Genomic DNA, 21,371 nt, shown 5'->3' with positions numbered 1-21,371 from the left:
TCCACCATTCCACGCCCAGGATGGAATCTGCTTTTTCCTCAGCCAGAGACTCCCTCCCTTCACTATACAGTAAACTTTCTTGGGGAGGCTCAGAAGTGTTTAGTTGGATTGGAGCACACCTTCTGGTCCCCTCTTTTAAAAATGGAAACCACCACAGCCGTCTTCCACTCCACAGGTACTGTATCCAATGCCCATGTGACATTGAAGAGACGGATCAGCCCAGACAGTAGAACAATGTCCGGAGCTTTCAGCATCTCAGGGCGAATCTCACCCACACCTGGTGACACAAAACTTTTGACAGAAGGCTGTTGGAGACAGAAAACATGACGTTCTGTCAAACAAACACAAACATTTATAAAATATATTTGCATCAAGAATCCAGATTGCATTAATGTGCAATGAAAAAAAGGTATTACCTGAAGATGCATATAAATAAGACTGTAACCCTAACACAATTTACTGAACCTTATTTATGCTTAATCTTAAAGAAAATGAAATTCGGAATGAAAGTAGTTCTAAGGACAGTTTAAAGATAAAGATGAAGATGTGTATATAGTTCACAATTACCTGGTTATTTTCATTTGGAAAAAGAATGTCAGCTGAACACTAAATCGTTGTGTTTTTCCTTTTCAGTTCACTTCAGTGGGGTGTGGCCACAATAAATCTTGCCTCAGAGACCCGGTGAGCTGTCAACCCGAGTCAGATCCATACTGTTTCTTCCTGTCATTCACTACTGATGGCTTGGGCAGAAATGTGATGTTTGAACTCAGTGGGCCTGCTGAAGGTTATGTGTCCTTTGCTCTGTCTCTTGACCAGTGGATGGTGAGTTTCATATTGAAGTATTCCTTTGCAAACAACTTTTCATAACAAAATCTTGCAATCGTGCCCCCAAATGACAAACCTATTTTGGCTCTTGATAATAAAAATGAAGTATGTGACAAAATGTGAAATATTGGAGTGCATCATGATAAACCTTGAAAGTTTTTTTTTTTTTTTTTTTACATTTTTGTTTGTACTGATTCTGAAAGACATTCATTTTAAAGCATCTTGTAGTATTTTGAATGGTGAAATCTGTCCCTCTGTCCTTTTTATCCTCCTAACAAAAATTGCTTTTTCCAGGTGCTTGCGCTGTATACAATACATTTAAGAGTCAGTCTGTTTGATCTGACTGTCTATATTAAAATGATTGTTCACTAAGCAATGACAGGACTTTAATGGTCAGCATTTTAACAATACAATAACCTAAACTAGAAAAAAATGACTTCAACAGTTACATCCAAGAAAAAACTGATTGCTTGTAAAGTTTGTATCGCTAGAGATTCTTCTTCTTTGCTTCTGGAAAAATGGCTCCACAATGCTTCTACAAAATTTCTCTTGTGAATGTGAAGTTACCGTCACACTGCATGTACAAAATTCAGTAGCCACATGTGCCATCTTAAGATTTACATCAAGCACCTCAGAACATATCATAAATCCAACAGGAAGTCACCCATTTTGAATTTAGTGGGACAACTTGGCACAGTTTTATACTTTTCCTGAAGTTTTACTTTAACTAAAACTTCCTACAGAATTAACTAGAGCGACTTAAAATTCTTCTTAATTCATTTTTTGGGTGTGTGGTATCTGTCCTGAGACATATGTTTGATATATTTGGTGGAGTTGAATGTGCTTCATCTGCTCTTGACTATCTAGAATGGTTCGATGCTGTGTTTAAATAGAGGTCCCAATGTCTAGGAGATTGATTGAAGGGGCCCTCTGTTTTCTACTTTGGTCTTTTAACAGGAACCATATGTTGTGACCTCCCACTTGACCAAAGCATATAAAAGTGACCTCAGGTCGTTGTTCAGAGAGTTGTTTTGGTTTTGTTTACTGAGAACTGTTTAGTGTTCTTTTACTTTTGAGGACTGAAGAGAAAGGGACAGTGAATATACTAAGTGCAAATTTCTGCCATTGTAGGGGAATGATGATGTCTATCTTTGTGTGAATAATGGAGATCGAGTTAGCATCAATGCTGCATATATCTCTGGACGAACACCACCTGAGTTGACAACAGAGGTACACACACAGACACATTGTGAGCATCATGAACAGTAGCAGTGGCTTTAAGCTTTAACTGAAAGTTACTTGAGAGTGTTGCTCTCTCTGTTTCCAGGAGACTCTGTGGGGTAAGGCCTGGAGGCTGGCTGATGGGGTCATCCAGTGCCGTTTCCACAGAAACAGCTTCCAACCTAACAGGTTCAACTTCAACCAGAGCTACTTTCTCTTCCTTGCACATGGTAGCTCTCGCCAAGGTAAGCCAGGCGTGACTGTGTGGCACTGAAAGAACTGCAGTGATGCCCAGGTTCCATTAAGCTATAGACCATAAAGATCAAATGACAGACTGAGGTAAACTGGCCAGCTCAAGAAATGCATTGCATGAGAATTATTGATGAGACATGGTAAAAACAGACAAGGAAGAACGATTTTGACAGTGTGGGAAAGGTGGAGGTCAGTTTAGATAGGATACTTTGCTAAATTTAACCATTTATTTTGGAATGACATGCATGTGTGCTTGGCAGTGATTCTGCATAAGTGATGCTCTGGGACAATCTGAGCAAACGTGACACAGACAGTCCCTGAGATCACAAACCACTCAGCAGAGCCTAAGATTCACAATGTTTAAATGAATGAATCCATCCGTCCGTCCGTCCGTCCATCCATCCATCCATCCATCCATCCATCCATCCATCCATCCATACATCCATCCATTTTCTTCTGCTTATCCGGGGTCGAGTCACAGAGACAGCAGCTGAAACAGGTCGTTCCAGATGTCCCTAACTGCAGCAATGCTTTTGAGTTCTTCCTGGGGGATCCCGAGGCATTCCCAGGCCAAACGAGATATATAGTCCTTTGCTTGTAGCCGCAATCTCATCCTTTCAGTCATTACACTAATAGGGAGGTTCGCCCTGTGGCTCAGAATCAGTACAATGCCCGCATTACTGCTGCTGCCGCACCAATCCACCGGTCCATCTCTCGCTCCATTTTCCTATCACTTGTGAACATGATGCCAAGATACTTGAACTCACGCCAAAACCAGTGTTTTGGCGCGAGCTATCGCGCGATTTCGGAACAAGATTTGCTTTCTAGCCTCCTGAGATTTGGACACAAAAAAGCAAAACTGTCTAAAAAAAACCAAATAATAATAATAATCATAATAATAATAATATTAGAAATTAAAAAAGCCTTGTCCTCCTTCGCAGCTGCTTCAGAGCAGGCTAAAGCACCACTGCAAATACATTAACTCAAAAATAGAAAAGCAACATGCATTCAAAAATATTACCTATAAAAAGACTTCGGTTGTCCTGCTCTCTTACCCAAGATTTTCTGGCCAGATGCAGCAAAACAGACCCAAAGACCCAAACCATGATACTAAGCCTACCAAGTTTCACAGACGGGATAGGGATCTCATGGTGTTTTCCTCTCTCCAAACACAATCCTTCTCACTAAAATGTTGTGTTTTAAACTCATCCATCCACTGTCATTTTTGCTATGAACACCATTGTTGTCCAGTGTCTCCTGAAGGTGGACTCATGAACATTAGCATTAGCCAATGTGAGAGAGACCTTTAGAAGCTTTTAAAGTTACCTTAGTTCTGCCCTTCTGTTTGTTAGTCAAGTTCTGGAGAGAGTAACAATGTCCCTTAATGGTCCTTCCACTCTTTGTATGCAGTCTGTCTGACTGTGGATTGGTGGCTCCAAACTCTTTGGAGAAATCTTTGTAACTTTTTTTTTTTTTTTAGCATGATGCGCATCACTGCCTCTTTATCAGAGGTCCTCTAAAATCGTCCTGACTTCCTAAATTCTGTTCTTAAAGGGTTCCATACTTTGCCCCCATTCACCAGTTGTTGTTTTTTTTCAACTCTCTCATGTTTTTCAATTGTTCAAATAAAAACACACCCAAGATTGTTAATTTTTCCATGTTTTTTTCTAAATGGTTCACGTGGAAGCAGCAGGCAGACAAGGGGCACGATAAGGCAATGACAATTATTGGTTAGCTAGGTGTGAGGTGACACCAGGGGTTAAATTCTTACTGGCTTGTAAAGCTGGGATGCTAACTGGTTTAATATGAGACCAAGTACAACATTCTTATCTCATTTGTTATATTGGGTTCTCTTAATCAACTTTAGCTGTTGTGAAAATCTCATAATGTTTCAGGTCATAGAATTTGTACGTCACAAAAACATTCAAGCACCACTGCTAATGGATCAGTCAGTGCTCTTTGGAGTCTGTGTGACTGTTCACAGAGATGCTTTGAGCAAGGCTGAGGTGGTTTTTGTTGATGGCATTTCAGGTCATTTGTATTTATTTTAGTCTGACCAGTCACACTTTTAGTGACAATAATTGCATGATTCACAGTGTTGAGGAATGGCGTACATTACTTCCTCTTTTACTACTTCTGGAAAACATTCTTACAGTCAGTCGAATAGTCTAACTCTAAAGTTTGTGCATGTAAAACTAAACTTTCTGTAAATTTAGCGTGTCCTATGTTGTCATAATTTTGTTTGCCCTCAGGTGTAATCCACAGACACGATCGGCAACCTCTTATCTCCAGCAGTCAGAAGGTGATTGCTGGGCATCCGGAGGATCTCTGTGGTTCCCGGTCTCCTCTGCTTATCAAGTTTCATGGTGGGTGGACATTTGCTAATATATATGTACAGAAAAGGATCTGACTCAAGGCTAAAGGCTAGACTGTTATGGTCATTCCATTTTACAAAACCACCGTGTTTGGCAGATCAGACAAGGTAACCCTAACCCTAACCCTAACCCTACAGCATTTTCAAAACTTTAATCATATTGCCCTGAAGGCTTTATTTATTGATTGATTTTGACATGATTCAAGGGTCAAGAATGAACCTTTAAGCTGAACACCAGACGCCTGTGGCATGAGTTTTCATTTGTCGTTTACCATTAAATTTTACATGCTGATACCTCCAACCTAACATGAGAAAGATGTATTGTGTGTATGATGTGTGATTGTGCCATATGGTGCTTTACTCAGAATTATCCACATAAACGGTGTCTGTAATTTTTATGGACATTTTCAATTTACATGTAAACTGGAAAAATAACTAGTAAAATCCTGAAAAGTTGGCAACAAAGTGAAGTGTCTAACACTTTGCAACTCTTTGTTCAGTTTACATCATCACAATGAATCAAATGAGAAATGGTGTGAAACTTTTCATCCATTTTTCCCGTAACTTTACAATGGAAAATTGTCTCTCAGTTTACTTTTTGCTATTGCTACAGAATAGAAAAGTCTCACTATTCTAGATTTGTGTTTTGAGCTTGTGCTTGGACTGTTCCATTCACATCTTAGGTAATCTAAAGCCAGGCACAGACCATCTTACAATGCAGTATTTACTGGCTACACTATATGGTAGGCATTAATAAAATTCTATAGACAATATATCATTTATTAGTTAGTCTTAACACACAGCATTTAGCCTAAAAGTATTTGTAGTAGAACTCCAGGATTCTACAAAGTGACACAAAATTCATAAAAGTTTTCAAGCAAATTCATGCCATGGATATAGTTATTTGAAAATGACATCAACGTTTTGATGTGGCCGAGCCGTAGTCCAGACCTGAATCCATTTGAGAATCTGTGAGGGGAACTGTGGACTGTGTACTGAGTAACCCATAAAGCTCAAGTGTTGACTGGCCCCACATCCCAGTAAACCAGTTCACGGTCGTGCGGTGTGTCTTCTCAGGTGTGTTGATGCTGACTGCTTGGATGTGGACAACGAGCACAGCCATCTTCATCGCTCGTCATTACAAACACTTGTGGCCTGACACAACTCTGCTGGGACAAAGCCTCTGGTTTCAGGTGAGAGTACTTATTGTATTGCATTTGTTGCAAAGAAAATACAAACTTCTAGACCTTGTATATGCTCAGAAAATGATGCAAATTCTTAGTTTGCTATTTTCAATTTCTAGATTTAACTTAGTCGTTATCCATTCTTCATCAAGTATTTAAATAGTCCCTCTCTCTCCTTTTCTTTGTAGCTCCATCGAACCATGATGGTCTTGGCTGCTGGCATAACTGTTTTGGCTTTCACGCTGCCTTTTATATACATGAGGAGATGGAGCAACGTAAGTGTGTGTGTGTGTGTGTGTGTGTGTGTGTGTGTGTGTGTTCTTACCCCCTCCTTGTGTCCACCTGCCCATCCATCTGTCTAGTTGGCTCTTTGCACCTCTGAATCTGTTGAGTGTCTTTGTCAGACACACGTGCACCTCTCCAACTCCTTGTGTCGTTATGGCTTGTATTGGTGGACATCAAAGGTCTGTGCATGAGTGTGTATGTGCATATTGATTCTGTATTGAGTTTTTCATGACCTCCTGCTCTTTCCCAAATACTCTTTATCCTCTAAATATGTCACACAGGACAGCTAATTTTCTCATAAGTCGACTACCGTAAAATGAGCTTTAGCTTTATGTGTTTGAAAGTGCATTAAACCCCAATACCCTTTCCTAGAGTCCCGCTACAAAACACTGAACTTTGTTTATTATATCTCCACTGTTTGAATGGCTCTAATAGTGTGTTCACAACAAATTCAAAGAAGCTGCCTCTCTCTAATCCTTCAGAAGCAGCAGCAATAATTTCCATGTTCAGCTCTGACAAGGTGCTTTCACAAATTGACACTGTACTGACACACAATGAATATTTGATGCACTTTCACACATTATTTTCCATCCAGTTAATGGGCCCTAGACACACCTCCAATCTTTGGTTCTGTATGTGTTAAATTTAAATACAATTAGACATGAATAAATAACTCCTAAACTGTGCGGCGAGTTAGTCTCTAATAGTATTGAAAACAATAATAACTTTGAATGGCTGTCTGTGTATGCTGCTGCACAAGGCTCTGGACATATCTAAAACATCTTGGTTAAATTACATTTATGAAAATCCACCAATTTGGCAAGATTTGTGGTATAGACAGTAAAGCTCAGAGATATTGAGACATAGTAATATCACATTTTAACTTGCTATTTTAATGCTCTTCAGCGTGGTGATCTCAACTAAACATTTTCATATTACTTGGAACAATGATCAGATTTTTCTCCCATATCTAAAAGTAGAAATTCTATCTGTGGCTCTCTGCAGCTCATCTGGCTACATCTCCCACCATTCTGACTTCAGGGCACAGGTGCATTTTTGTAGCATTCTGCAGTTTTCTTTCTATGCTGCAACGGTGGATCTAGTGCTCCTGGTCTATAGCACTCTCTGATTGGCTCAGTCTCTCCTGTCCATGAGGTTCTGTAGCCCAGGTCAGAGGGATCAAACCAATCCTGATGTATTCTTTCTGGTTTGCCGAGTGATGTTCTAGCTGTGTTGTATACTGTGTACACTGTTGCAGAGCTGCCCATTCCTCATTAGGTGTCAAACCTTCCTTTTCCTCCTATTGGGCCAAAGCATTGTCCACCTCTTGCTTGAAGCTCTTCCTGTAACTAATGGTATGCAGTTTTGTTATGTTGAGCTTGAATAGTTCCTTGCGCCTTCTTGCTGTGCTTTTGACATAGGCAGAATGCCACTTTCAACCTCAGCATCTGGTGATCGGTCCAGCAATTTGCTCCATGCATGGCTCAGTTACAGTTGATGTCCATCTTATTCCAACACGTTGTTATGATGAAGTCGACAGTATCTCGAGGGAGGATGCATCCATGCGGTTTTTCTTATGTTCTTCTGCTTGAACATGATGCTCGTCACTATCAGTTCAAACAGAGTGCAGAACTAGAAGGAACTCGCCACTGGAGTTACATTTTGAATTCCATTCTTTCCCATGGGCGTTGGTCTTTCTGGTTGGTCCTGCTGGTTCTTGGTCAAGAAGACTCCTGGTGTTCCACTGGGCAAATGTCAACTGTTGAGTTCTTCTTCTTCCTTGCTAGGCAAGGCAGGCAAGGAGGACCGGTGATCCAGGAAATATGCCAGTGCAAAGGAGTGCATCATGGAGAGCAACGTCCAGCAGTGGAGCGGCTCACCGGAGCGGAGTTGATGGGACCATGGCAACCTCAGCAGTCCAGAGGGGTCAGCGGCAGAATCCTCACCAGGGCAGGGCTAACAGAGACAGAGTCTTCACCAGGGCAGGAATGAAAAAGAGTGTGGGATTTATCAGAGCAGGACAGAAACAGATCAGAGAGGAGAGATACATGGACCGAGCAGAGGGGTTAGAGGGGGGGGGGGCAAGAGGAGAGAGATGAGAGAAGGAAGGAGAGAGGAAGGGAAGGAGAGAAGAAGAGAGAGAGAAACAGACAGAAAGAGGGGCCAGGCAGGATTCCCGACAATTTAGATGAGATGCAACTGGACGTAATATGATGTAATATATGAATCAATCCACTTTCACCTGGCATTGTTGATTGTTTTAGCATGGCAACAGCACTTTGATACCATTCATTCAGCATATTAAATTGGGGAAAAAATGCACATTTTAACCTTATGTTGAATGTAGAATTTCTGCTAATTTCAGGTAAATTCAGTTTAACTCATTCGCTGCCATTGACGTCTATAGACGTCAATTGAAATCTGAACGTTCGCTGCCAATGACGTCCATAGACGTCAATCATGTTTTTTGACTGGGGGGGCTGCAGGATAGTCTGCCGGAGCTTGTCGGTGAAAATCCTGGAGTTTTGGAACGTGAGAGTGTTGCGGTGGGCCAAAAGAATGACAAAGACAGTGACCATGGTGGGGCGACAGCAAAAAGTGCCGTTGCCAACAGCCGCTGGCGATCAAAGCCGCGCTAGTTTTCGGTTTCGGTTTCGCCACCACCGCTCTCTTGAGCTCATCTGACGAAGCCGAGTCAGATGAGTTTAGAGCGAGCACACATACACACACAGACACACACACAGACACACACACAGACACACACACACACACACACCTAAAAATATTTTGTTTATATTTTGTAAGATGTATTGTTCTGAACCAAAATGTTGACTTGTGTTGTTTGTTTGTAAATAAATGATTTAGCTAACAAAAGGTTAAAAAGTTGACCTCAAAATGCTTTTTCCGAGTTGTTTTTGTTGTTTCATTTGAGTAAACAACTGTTCAGTTGTGTGGGATGTCACTAAACCAAAAAATATTGGCATCAAAGTGATTGATGTGCCTCTCTGCAGAAAAAGCTCGTTACCTCTGTTTTTTGGTCAAAAACAGGTGTTTTTGCTGAAACTACCCTATGTTCTGCTGCCGATAACTTTAGAACCCAAAATGCTAGAAACAAACTTTTTTTCCTGATAAAAGAAGAGAATCTACACTTTCTTTCGATAGTTTCAATGTTTATGTAATCTAAAAATTTGATATTCTGTAGGTCTTGAAAAATCTGTCAAAATTCTTAAAAACTCTGGCAGTAGGGGGCTCTTTGCTCTGAAAACGGCTGGCAGCCAATGAGTTAAACATTTCAAGTTAGTATCATTTTTTTTTTTTTATCTTCGGGTCATCAGAGGTCACCAGAGAGCCTACAAATCTGAAAGGTTCTAACATCTGACAAATTCTAACAAGTCTTTTGACTTGAAAAGATAATGTTGACTGTTGAATGACTGTACTGCCATTCAGTTCATTAAGCATATTGTTAGACATCAAAGCTTGCATTTCTGTAGTGTCAAAACTCTGTAGAGAGTTTTTTTGTAGTTTGAGGAGACTTTTCATGATGAAGATGTGACTTCCATCCATCCATCCATCCTCTATACACCGCTTTATCCTCACTAAGGTCATGGGGGGTGCTGGAGCCTATCCCAGCTGACTCGGGCGAAGGCAGGGGACACCCTGGACAGGTTGCCAGTGTGTCGCAGGGCTGAGATGTGACTCCTTTCTGTGATACTCTTTCTTCAGCAAACCAAACTCTTTGTGTCCCGAAGTATTGTGTTCCTGTAATTTAACTTTTTCTGCAGCACTAGCTTGTAGCTAAAAGTGTTGGATTCACATGCTTTCCTAAAGTTGCACTGTGGTGTGTATGTTTGTGAATGACTCAGTCCTGTTCCTGTCACATGCTGTTCTGCAGTATGAGTGTCACAGTGTGGAATCCATCCAAGCATTTGTTCGTCCTGACTCACTGGAGAGGCTGTGCTCTCAGGAAAGACACCAACACAATCTGTTTTCAGGTTTTTTTTTCCCAATGGCTGAACTCCTGCTTACTGAAAGTGCTTAGAGTTGGGTATGGAGGTGTATGCTAATCATCCACAACTTTCAAACCACCTGACTAATAATGTGTAGGTCTTGTGCAACTTGGAATTCTGAGAAATTTAATTTAGCAAAGAATGAGAATTTGGAAAGTTGCACCAAGTTACTATTTACCTGAAAGTTACTTACGTAATGCAGTGGTGATGCATCTGATTGTTGGATCTAGTGATAGTTGAGTAGGCCTGTCCAAGTTGGTCGAAACGGACATGGACAGAGTGGAGCCATTTTCAGGTCACGAAAAAGAACACTAGGTTAAGAGAAGATTTCTCGTCTTTTACCAGTCACAAATGATCTTAAGCCTTTACGCTTCAGTGCGTCGTAGGTGTACCGCCGGCAGTACACCTACTAATTTGCATAGGAATTTCAAGAATGTCCGACGGCTGCAAACCCGATTATACAAACACTATACGCCGATGGAAAGCTTAGATTCTCATGAATCCGCTGGTATAAACCACTTTCAGATGTGATTACCACAGCAGGTGAGAAAAACACATTTGTCCGACAAAAACAAATATCCATCCATCCGTTCTCTATACACGGCTTCAACGCACACAGCGCGACTCACATTTCCGGGTTCATTATTACACACAGAAAAAAAGATTCCACAAAAAACGGCCATAATCCAACCTTTTACATCCAGACAACACAAGCCAGTAAACTATTTTGTCCAAAACATGTCCTGAAGTCGGTATAAAATCCACAAATCGGTCGTTTTCAAGGAAATGCACCTCGCGATGCGCGTCCAATATTCCCTGTATTTTTCGTCATTTTTTTTATTTAAAAATAGAATATTAGCGATTTTTTGTACTGAAAACGGCTGGAATTGACTGAAGCTTAAAGGGTTAAGGTTCTTATGACCACGAAAATGTGTACTTGGGAAGATGTAATGACTTTATTTATACTCTCACTGTTTTGTCAGTCTTTATGGGACACTGATGTTCATATACCACCTGCTGCTTCTCCTCTTATGATAGACATTCTCCCAACTTCCGTAGCTCCTTTTAGGTTCATTTTACTAGCAAGTACCACACCATCAATTTGAAGCTTGATGGTTTATTGGATGGAAATCAGCCTTTGGTTAGTGGTGAACGAGTTAAGCTGAAGGCTTAGTCAGTGATCATTGGTGGCTCCTGGGCCATGGGAACCCCAGAAAGCCTCCCATAAGAATGAAACGAAGAGTGGGCATAGCACAGGTCTTGAAGGCTGGCGTGGATAAGAAGCAGTTAGTCAAGACCTGTTGACCTTGATTAGGTGGTGTGGAACCCCTCCACTGGATAATAAGAAAGGAGTGGTACGGGATCAAGCTGGGATTTAAAGAAGAGGAGGAATCCATACAAGATTGCAACTTGACTGGTCTGTAACAGAGGGTCAGAAAGTGAAGCATTCTGCAATTTTCTGGTTTGTACATAGTGTACTACAGATTTGTATGGGCTTACATGTGAATCTAGTTTGAAGAATGTAACGGGCATTGGATTGCCCACTTGATTGGCTTGGCTTTGTTTGAGTGAATAGAACAGGGAGTCTTCAGAGATGAAGGAAGGTCCGATACAGGATACAGTAGGGGTGCGGTAGGACGGTGCTCTGACTCAAACTTGACTCAGTGGTCAGCATTGCAATGAGCTCTGTGCATTGCATGAACAAGGGAAGACCAACAAAAACATGAATTTCAGAGTACGGGCTAGAGGTTGAGATGTATGGCATTAGAATGTGCTTATGCACTGGGATAGGAGGACAGATGACAGTGGAATTTGACTATAATTATTAAAAAAATGGTTTTCATGTGGGTATTCTGAGGCCCACATGGAAGTGAACAATATGGATAATGTAGCTACGTTGAATGATGGAAAGGAAGGGTGGAATCTATTATGGAGCCAGTGAAGAATGCTTCGAGAGTCAGCAATGTTGTTGCAGTAGCCCAGCAAGTGTTAGGCAAGGATGATGCAACAAGTCCTCAAATTCATACAGCCACACAGGTCATATGTAACGTGCATTGGAATACGACCCATGAGAGCGTATTTACGTGAGCGCCCCTACAGGGAGAAGGAACGCATTACGGGATTTAATTCCCGAAACGGCTGTGTTAGATAAAAGTTTGTTCATGGTGACGTTTCACCGGAGTCTCGATATTTACTCACCCGCTAGAGGTCGCTTAACGTCAAAACGTAACACTCGGTCGTAATACGGGCGTGTACAGACGACCTATGTGGTTGTTTTTTGTTTGAGGACAGGCTGGGTGATGAACAGGGCGGTGACTCACTCCCACGCAAGGCTCCGCACGAAAGGCATCAATGCAGGAGAGTAGCTTCAATTTTTGTTAATAAAGATGACGAGGGTGAGGTTATCAGAGTGAACAAAGACTTTATTTCTTGACCATTCATGGCTTTACAAAAGAGCGGTGATACAGGTAGGGTAGATTTTGAATATGACTGAAAATGGCTGTTGAGGAACTATGAGAACTCAGGAGGCTTGGCGACCATCATTGACAAGAAACCACTAAAACTGACAGAAGGAGTATGTCTGTACAGAGCTGAGTGCTGCTTGGGATCTTGTTCATGAGTGATGGAAGAAAGGAACATTAGATGGACAGGTGGCTTGGTGCAGCATCAGCAGTAAGGCGAGCATTGTACCTAACCGTAATGATGAGGAAGGAGCTGAGTTGGAAGGTGATGCTTTTGATTTCCCAGTCAATCTGGTGTACAAGAAGCAAGAATGAATAAGTGGGAAGGGCAGAGTGCTATGAATACTCACATGACAGGAAGGGGCGTGGTCCTGCTCCTGAACATCAACTATAGATATTATCACCATTAGACTACAAAAGTCTTCCCTCCCAATTAGTGGGATATACATACACCACTGTTCAAAACTTCAGGTCACCCAGTCAATTTCATGTTTTCCATGAAAAGTCCCATTTTTGTTTATGTGCTAACATAACTGCTCAAGGGTTTTCGAATCATCAATGAGCCTTTCAACACCATTAGCTAACACAATGTAGCATTAGAACACAGGAGTGATGGTTGCTGGAAATGTTCCTCTGTACCCCTATGGAGATATTCCATTAAAAATCAGCCGTTTCCACATAGAATAGTCACTTACCACATAAACAAGGTCTACACTGGATTTCTGATAAATTTAATGTTATCTTCATTGCAAAAAACTGCTTTTCTTTGAAAATTAAGGATATATATATATATATATATATATATATATATACACACGTGGACAAAATTGTTGGTACCCCTCAGTTAAAGAAGGAAAAACCCACAATTCTCACTGAAATCACTTGAAACTCACAAAAGTAACAATAAATAAAAATTTATTGAAAATTAAATAATCAAAATCAGCCATCACTTTTGAATTGTTGATTAACATAATTATTTAAAAAAACAAACTAATGAAATAGGGCTGGACAAAAATGATGGTACCCATAACTTAATATTTTGTTGCACAACCTTTTGAGGCAATCACTGCAATTAAACGATTTCTGTATTTGTCAATGAGCGTTCTGCAGCTGTCAACAGGTATTTTGGCCCACTCCTCATGAGCAAACAGCTCCAGTTGTCTCAGGTTTGATGGGTGTCTTCTCCAAATGGCATGTTTCAGCTCCTTCCACATATGTTCAATGGGATTCAGATCTGGGCTCATAGAAGGCCACTTTAGAATAGTCCAACGCTTTTCTCTCAGCCATTCTTGGGTGTTTTTGGCTGTGTGTTTTGGATCGTTGTCCTGTTGGAAGACCCATGACCTGCGACTGAGACCAAGCTTTCTGACACTAGGCAGCACATTTCTCTCCAGAATGCCTTGATAGTCTTCAGATTTCATCGTACCTTGCACACTTTCAAGACACCCTGTGCCAGATGCAGCAAAGCAGCCCCAAAACATTACTGAGCCTCCTCCATGTTTCACCGTAGGGACAGTGTTCTTTTCTTCGTATGCTTGGTTTTTGAGTCTATGAACATAGAGTTGATGTGCCTTACCAAAAAGCTCCAGTTTGGTCTCATCTGTCCAAAGGACATTCTCCCAGAAGCTTTGTGGCTTGTCAACATGCATTTTTGCAAATTCCAGTCTCGCTTTTTTATGAGTTTTTTCAGCAGTGGTGTCCTCCTTGGTCGTCTCCCATGAAGTCCACTTTGGCTCAAACAACGACGAATGGTGCGATCTGACACTGATGTACCTTGGCCTTGGAGTTCACCTTTAATTTCTTTGGAGGTTGCTCTGGGCTCTTTGGATACAATTCCAACGATCCGTCTCTTCAATTTGTCATCAATTTTCCTCTTGCGGCCACGTCCAGGGAGGTTGGCTACTGTCCCGTGGGTCTTGAACTTCTGAATAATATGAGCCACTGTTGTCACAGGAACTTCAAGCTGTTTAGAGATGGTCTTATAGCCTTTACCTTTAAGATGTTTGTCTATCTTTTTTTTTCGGATGTCCTGGGACAATTCTCTCCTTCGCTTTCTGTTGTCCATGTTCAGTGTGGTACACACCTTTTCACCAAACAGCAGGGTGACTACTTGTCTCCCTTTAAATAGGCAGACTGACTGATTATGAGTTTGGAAACACCTGTGATGTCAATTAAATGACACACCTGAGTTAATCATGCCACTCTGGTCAAATAGTTTTCAATCTTTTATAGAGGTACCATCATTTTTGTCCAGGCCTGTTTCATTAGTTTGTTTTTTTAAATAATTATGTTAATCAACAATTCAAAAGTAATGGCTGTTTTTGATTATTTAATTTTCAATACATTTTTATTTATTGTTACTTTTGTGAGTTTCAAGTGATTTCAGTGAGAATTGTGGGTTTTTCCTTCTTTAACTGAGGGGTACCAACAATTTTGTCCACGTGTGTATATATATCTGTCCTCCATATATTAGAATATATGATGTTAGCATTGTCAATTCTGCCTTAGTATATCACTGCAGTTTCTCTTCCTCTGAGTTTTCTTTTTCCCTTCAGCGTTCAGGTTCTCACCCTTACATAGGCTGTGCTGTCATGACTCTGTCTGTCATCCAACCAATTATGGCAATTCTTAGACCAGCTCGAGAGTCCCCCAGGTAAGAACTCAAACTTCATGACTTGGTCATTAATCATTAATCAAAAAGTTAAATTTATCCTTATTTAGTCTTCTCTGAGGCAGTGGTTGCATTTTTATGCTCATTTGCTGAAATCACGCCAGGTTCTGTGTCTTTGCACCTGTAGAAGAATCATCTTCAAGTGGATCCACTTTGGAGGAGGCACTGTTGGTCAGATACTTGCTGGTAAGAAGAGTGATTAGAAAGTATCTTTTCTGGGGAAATTCCATGTGATTGCTCAAAGCTGCTGCTGCTCATAGTGTGGATGATAGCAATAACTCTTTGCCACCATCGACTACATATGACCTATAGAATGCAAAATTCTATTGTTTTAAATTGCAATTTTCAATAAAATCCCAGTCTCCCATGAAAGCCAGTCCACCAACCCATACACTGCACACATACAGAATTATAATTGCACATTTAATCACAATATTACTGCCACTAAAAATAATACATTTATTTGTAACACACTTTTCACTCGTCTGAGTCTCAAAGTGCTATTATTGGATAAGGTTCTCATTTTTCAGGTCATTTACAGTCCTGTACTTAAGATTATATACTCATGAAAAGACCACGCATATCATGACAGTCTTGAGTTCGTGATGACTTTTATTATTTCATCTATTTTGTATTATTTCTAACCTTGCTTGTCACAAAAAAGTAAAACAACTGGCAACTGTAGCTTTTATCTATTGTTTCTCAAAAAACTATTGCTAATGCATTTTTGTAGAATATTTTCAGCAGCAGGTTAAGTACATTTGGTGCTGTACTGAGTATTCCTGGCAATAGGACAGTGTGCACAGCATCGTATCAAAATGAACAGTTTGCACAACGTAGCAAGGAAGCTTTGAGTTAAAATTTCAGGCTTTGCATACATGGATAGTACAGTTTAGTCGGATCAGTTCATTGTTGGCTGGACTCTCCACGTGGGATTTGTTGATCATCAAACAACAAGTTGTCTTTTGAATTTGTCATGAAGTATTTTTTGTACTCCTTTATAGAACTGGTGAAGGACTGAAAAGTCTTTTCTCTCCCAGCAGTGTGTGTGTTTCAGGGTCCGGGTCAGCAGGCACTGCTGTTGCCCAGCCCTTGGTCTCCTGCAGTGCTCACTGGATGGATGCTGTGGATCTTGCTGGCAGACCTGCTGCTACTAATCCATTCCTGCAAATTCAGAGATAGAGGTACTACAGGTCAGTGCCGCTGTACAATGTCCGACTGAAAATCAAGTCAAAATAAACTCTTTGATTGGAATGAAGGATTTTAAGCTTAAATTAACACATTTCAAAAAATGTGTGCACTTACTGCACTCTCACAGAAGCAAAATTGCTGCTGATGATGATTCCGCTGTCTTTGAATGCCACTCAATGTCAGAGACTAAATGCATGATAGTCACAGTGTAAACGTCTGTTCAGACACACCGCTAGTTCAGCAGTGTTATCTTCAGTATGTCCTTTTAATGTTGTCTTTTGCCAGCTGTGGATTACTTTTAAATGCCTGGAGTAAACCGGAAATATTATGTTTGTTCCAATCAGTGGGGAGTGCTGCTGCTGCCTGCAGTGTGAAAACCAACTGGTCTGTTCCAATGCATTATGACTAAAGCCAAAAATGATTAGTGTGTGTGTGTGTGTGTGTGTGTGTGTGTGTGTGTGTGTGTGTGTGTGTGTGTGTGTGTGTGTGTGTGAGAATGTGAACGCTAAATACACTCAACAAAAATATAAACGTAACACTTTTGTTTTTGCTCCCATTTTTTATGAGATGAACTCAAAGATGTAAAACTTTTTCCACATACACAATATCACCATTTCTCTCAAATATTGTTCACAAATCTGTCTAAATCTGTGATAGTGAGCACTTCTCCTTTGCTGAGATAATCCATCCCACCTCACAGGTGTGCCATATCAAGATGCTGATTAGACACCATGATTAGTGCACAGGTGTGCCTAAGACTGCCCACAATAAAAGGACACTCTGAAAGGTGCAGTTTTGTTTTATTGGGGGGGGGGTCCACTCCTCTTCAATGGCTGTGTGAAGTTGCTGGATATTGGCGGGAACTGGTACACGCTGTCGTATACGCCGATCCAGAGCATCCCAAACATGCTCAGTGGGTGACATGTCCGGTGAGTATGCTGGCCATGCGAGAACTGGGACGTTTTCAGCTTCCAAGAATTGTGTACAGATCCTACAACATGGGGCCGTGCATTATCCTGCTGCAACATGAGGTGATGTTCTTGGATGTATGGCACAACAACGGGCCTCAGGATCTCGTCACGGTATCTCTGTGCATTCAAAATGCCATCAATAAAATCCACCTGTGTTCTTGGTCCATAACAGACGCCTGCCCATACCATAACCCTACCCCCCCATGGGCCACTCCATCCACAACATTGACATCAGAAAACCACTCACCCACACACGCTGTCTGCCATCTGCCCTGAACAGTGTAAACCGGGATTCATCCGTGAAGAGAACACCTCTCCAGTGTGCCAGATGCCATCCAATGTGAGCATTTGCCCACTCAAGTCGGTTACGACGAACTGGAGTCAGGTTGAGACCCCATGAGGACGACGAGCATGCAGATGAGCTTCCCTGAGACGCTTTCTGACAGTTTGTGCAGAAATTCTTTGGTTATGCAAACCGATTGTTTCAGCAGCTGTCCGAGTGGCTGGTCTCAGATGATCTTGGAGGTGAACATGCTGGATGTGGAGGTCCTGGGCTGGTGTGGTTACACGTGGTCTGCGGTTGTGAGGCTGGTTGGATGTACTGCCAAATTGTCTGAAACGCCTTTGGAGACGGCTTATGGTAGAGAAATGAACATTCAATACACCAGCAACAGCTCTGGTTGACATTCCTGCTGTCAGCATGCCAATTGCACGCTCCCTCAAATCTGGCCACATCTGTGGCATTGTGCTGTGATAAAACTGCACCTTTCAGAGTGTCCTTTTATTGTGGGCAGTCTAAGGCACACCTGTGCACTAATCATGGTGTCTAATCAGCATCTTGATATGGCACACCTGTGAGGTGGGATGGATTATCTCAGCAAAGGAGAAGTGCTCACTATCACAGATTTAGACAGATTTGTGAACAATATTTGATAGAAATGGTGATATTGTGTATGTGGAAAAAGTTTTACATCTTTGAGTTCATCTCATTAAAAAATGGGAGCAAAAACAAAAGTGTTGTGTTTATATTTTTGTTGAGTGTAGCTTGGAAATGTCAACTCTCTACACTAGCCATTTAATGACAAACCTCATATAAATTGTCCTATGATTTAGGACACCAGTGTCGTTGTTATTTCTTTTAACATTAGAATGTTTTTAATTATCCTTGTATTGGCTCAACTACAAAATAGATGTTGTGGGATGAAACATTAGTACACAGACATGCTTCATTTTTAGGCTGACTTTTGGTGGCTTGTGGCTCAAAGAAAAACTAAAAATGAAGATCACTGATTTAGAGGCTACAAGCTGAAGTGACCTTCATCTTGTGTCATTAGACCTGACCACTCCCACCCGATCCTCTGCCATTTGTAGGGTCTATATAAGTGTGGGACTTTTTGTATCACAGTTGACATTTTTGCTGTTTTCAAGCCTAAAATCAACATGGCTGCCTAAAACCCAGCACCACATGGCATTTGTTAGAGAAAGATTCTTATAAAATATTATAAATACAATTGAGTAAAATTGAAAGTTATTTTTAAATACACTGTAGTAAACCTGTTGACATGTGATAAATCCACTGCTTTACATTAAATAACTCAGAAAGCTTTGGAGTCCAGTCACACTTTTTTCCAGGAGGAAATGACCCAGTGTCCCAGAAATCACTTTCAACTAAGCTACCCATTACAAAAAGATTTCTGGGACATGGATACAATTTGTTTTTTTCCATATAAAATTATAAATTCTTATTTTGTGTTTTTCCATTTTGTACACAACAAACATGCCTGACTCAAAATGACATATGTGTCCACAGGAAACAACGAGGACAAAGAAAGCACTTCGTTTGCTCAGTTAGAGGAGCAGCAGCATGGAAAGGTGAAACTTCAACCGTTTCAGCTAATATTTTCATTGTTTCTGTTTTGTTTAGTTTTTTTGTCTTTCTCTAATGTTATTGGTTCCTTTCAGATTTCCAAAGTCAAGAAAATGGTGCTACTGGTGTTTCTGACAGGAAATACAGGGTTCCTGGCTGCATTTATAAATGCCATTGCAAGTTTATAGTTCACAAGTTCAGTTTTCACCAGTGATAGAATGTCCTTGTTTTATATATACAGTGTCTAATTTCTGTTGTTTAGGAATAGGTTTTCCTGTCATATAACTGTCATATTATTTAAGTGCAAATTGTTAATTTTACTATTAAATGAAGGAATCTCTGTCTGTGTAGCCCCTATAAGACACACACTTCTTTCTATTATATCTGTCAGCATTTTAAAAAAAAAAACAATCTTTAAAACAAATCTACCCACAGGTATAAATAAAGTAGCCTTGAACCTTGAGCATCTGAACGTGTTCCAATGAGAATCTTACTATGCCAAACCTAGTAACATTGCTGTATCACCTTAAACACCACACAAGTATGAACTGCATGCAGACTAATGCAAGACACAGGTTGCAGCCAGATTCTTCTAAAACTGTTCTTTTTTTCATTTCATTTATTTATTTTTAGAATGGGACAGTTCGTATTAACGTACATTTTCATGTAAAGATGAGAGATTGCAGCCATGCGGCTAATTTCCATCTCAAGTCCCATTGGCAGATCAAAGATAGAATAACATAAAACCATAACTAAACAAATAACATAAAACCCTAACTTTTCCCTGCAATTTCACATCTATTACAAATTTATAATGTCCAAAAAAGTAAAATTTAACTATGATTCAGTTTGTAACAGGTTGGATTATTGAGACAAATCAATAATGAATAAGGTTCTGACAAAACATTAACAGGAACAGGAAGTTCAGTTTGTTGTTTCCAAATGTTTGCACAAGTTTGTCTTTTGAGTTTCTAGTATACACTACTGGTCAAAAGTTTTAGAACACCCCAGTTTTTCCAGTTTTTTATTGGAAATTATGCATGTTAACTGCAAATGAAAGCATAGAACAAATAAACAAATGAAAAAAAAATCAATTTAGAAACCAATATGTATTCTAAACTTTTGACTCATCAAAGTAGCCACCTTTGACGGATATAACAGCTGAACACACCATTCTTCCATTCTTTCTACAATGGAAGTCAAATATTCTTCAGAAAGTTCTTCCCAACTCTGAAGCAGAAGTTTCCATAAATGTGTGGTTCTTGTAGGTTCTTTGCTTTCACTCTTCTGTCCAGTTCATCCAGACCAGCTCCATGGGTTTAAGTCTGGAGACTGTGCTGCCACCAGGGTCGGCATCATGGGGGGTCATTCGCAGGCCATGCCCCCCCAAATGAGTTATTGTGTCCCCCTCCACTCACCAACAAGCAGGCCAAGCCTTTGTGCCAAATTTTGTTTTCAACTGATTACTTATATTTATATTATTGAACGTGAAATCATCCTTTGTAAACTACATTAAAAAATAAAATAATAAAAAATGCACATTTGTTCATTATATTTGCATCATTTGTGTATATTTGCGTCAGATCTGATTGGTCCGGTGCTTGACCTATGACCTACTGGTTTGATTTGTTGGTATTTCGTCAAGAGGACACAGACTTGATGACAGGTTTAAGTATTGTGGATAGTGCAACAGCTTGTGTTCGGAAACTCCGCTGTGATGAGGGGTTTAATCGTGTGTGGGATGCAGCCGCGACTGAGAGCGCTTCACTAAGACCCAGGACGCCCAAACGGAGACGCAAAGCTGCCACCAATATGGATGAGTATGTCTTTGTGGGAACCACAGGACACAGGGATGACGATGACAAAACAGAACTAAAGAGACTGTACGACAGCACTATTGATTCAGTACTTGGAGAAATGGACTACAGATTCAGCGAGCGCAACTCGGAGTTGGCCCGTGCACTTGTTGTGCTGAACCCAGAAAGTGACACACTTCTGGACGTGAAGGCTGTGAAGCACATTATGGATTTCTCACAATCGCCTATTGTTGACACGGAGTAT

General features: G+C 40.7%; 1 protein-coding gene across 1 annotated transcript in view; it reads left to right on the top strand.

The window, feature by feature from the left end:
• frrs1b (ferric-chelate reductase 1b) overlaps nucleotides 1-20,894 on the top strand; it is a 29,148-nt gene extending 8,254 nt beyond the window's left edge. Inside the window, exons 5-15 of the mRNA XM_051940039.1 lie at nucleotides 634-822; nucleotides 1,957-2,055; nucleotides 2,153-2,291; nucleotides 4,551-4,664; nucleotides 5,750-5,865; nucleotides 6,045-6,131; nucleotides 15,166-15,263; nucleotides 15,409-15,467; nucleotides 16,322-16,474; nucleotides 19,254-19,315; nucleotides 19,406-20,894. Of these exons, the coding sequence (XP_051795999.1) occupies nucleotides 634-822; nucleotides 1,957-2,055; nucleotides 2,153-2,291; nucleotides 4,551-4,664; nucleotides 5,750-5,865; nucleotides 6,045-6,131; nucleotides 15,166-15,263; nucleotides 15,409-15,467; nucleotides 16,322-16,474; nucleotides 19,254-19,315; nucleotides 19,406-19,498 (1,209 nt within the window). The 3' untranslated portion in view covers nucleotides 19,499-20,894. The remainder of the gene's footprint in view (nucleotides 1-633; nucleotides 823-1,956; nucleotides 2,056-2,152; nucleotides 2,292-4,550; nucleotides 4,665-5,749; nucleotides 5,866-6,044; nucleotides 6,132-15,165; nucleotides 15,264-15,408; nucleotides 15,468-16,321; nucleotides 16,475-19,253; nucleotides 19,316-19,405) is intronic.
• The last annotated feature ends 477 nt before the right edge of the window (nucleotides 20,895-21,371 follow it).

The sequence above is a fragment of the Acanthochromis polyacanthus genome, chromosome 20, assembly GCF_021347895.1.
Source record: "Acanthochromis polyacanthus isolate Apoly-LR-REF ecotype Palm Island chromosome 20, KAUST_Apoly_ChrSc, whole genome shotgun sequence".
Lineage (NCBI taxonomy): Eukaryota > Metazoa > Chordata > Actinopteri > Pomacentridae > Acanthochromis > Acanthochromis polyacanthus.
Note: the sequence above shows the minus strand (reverse complement) of the source record. Positions and strands in the feature narration are given on the sequence as shown.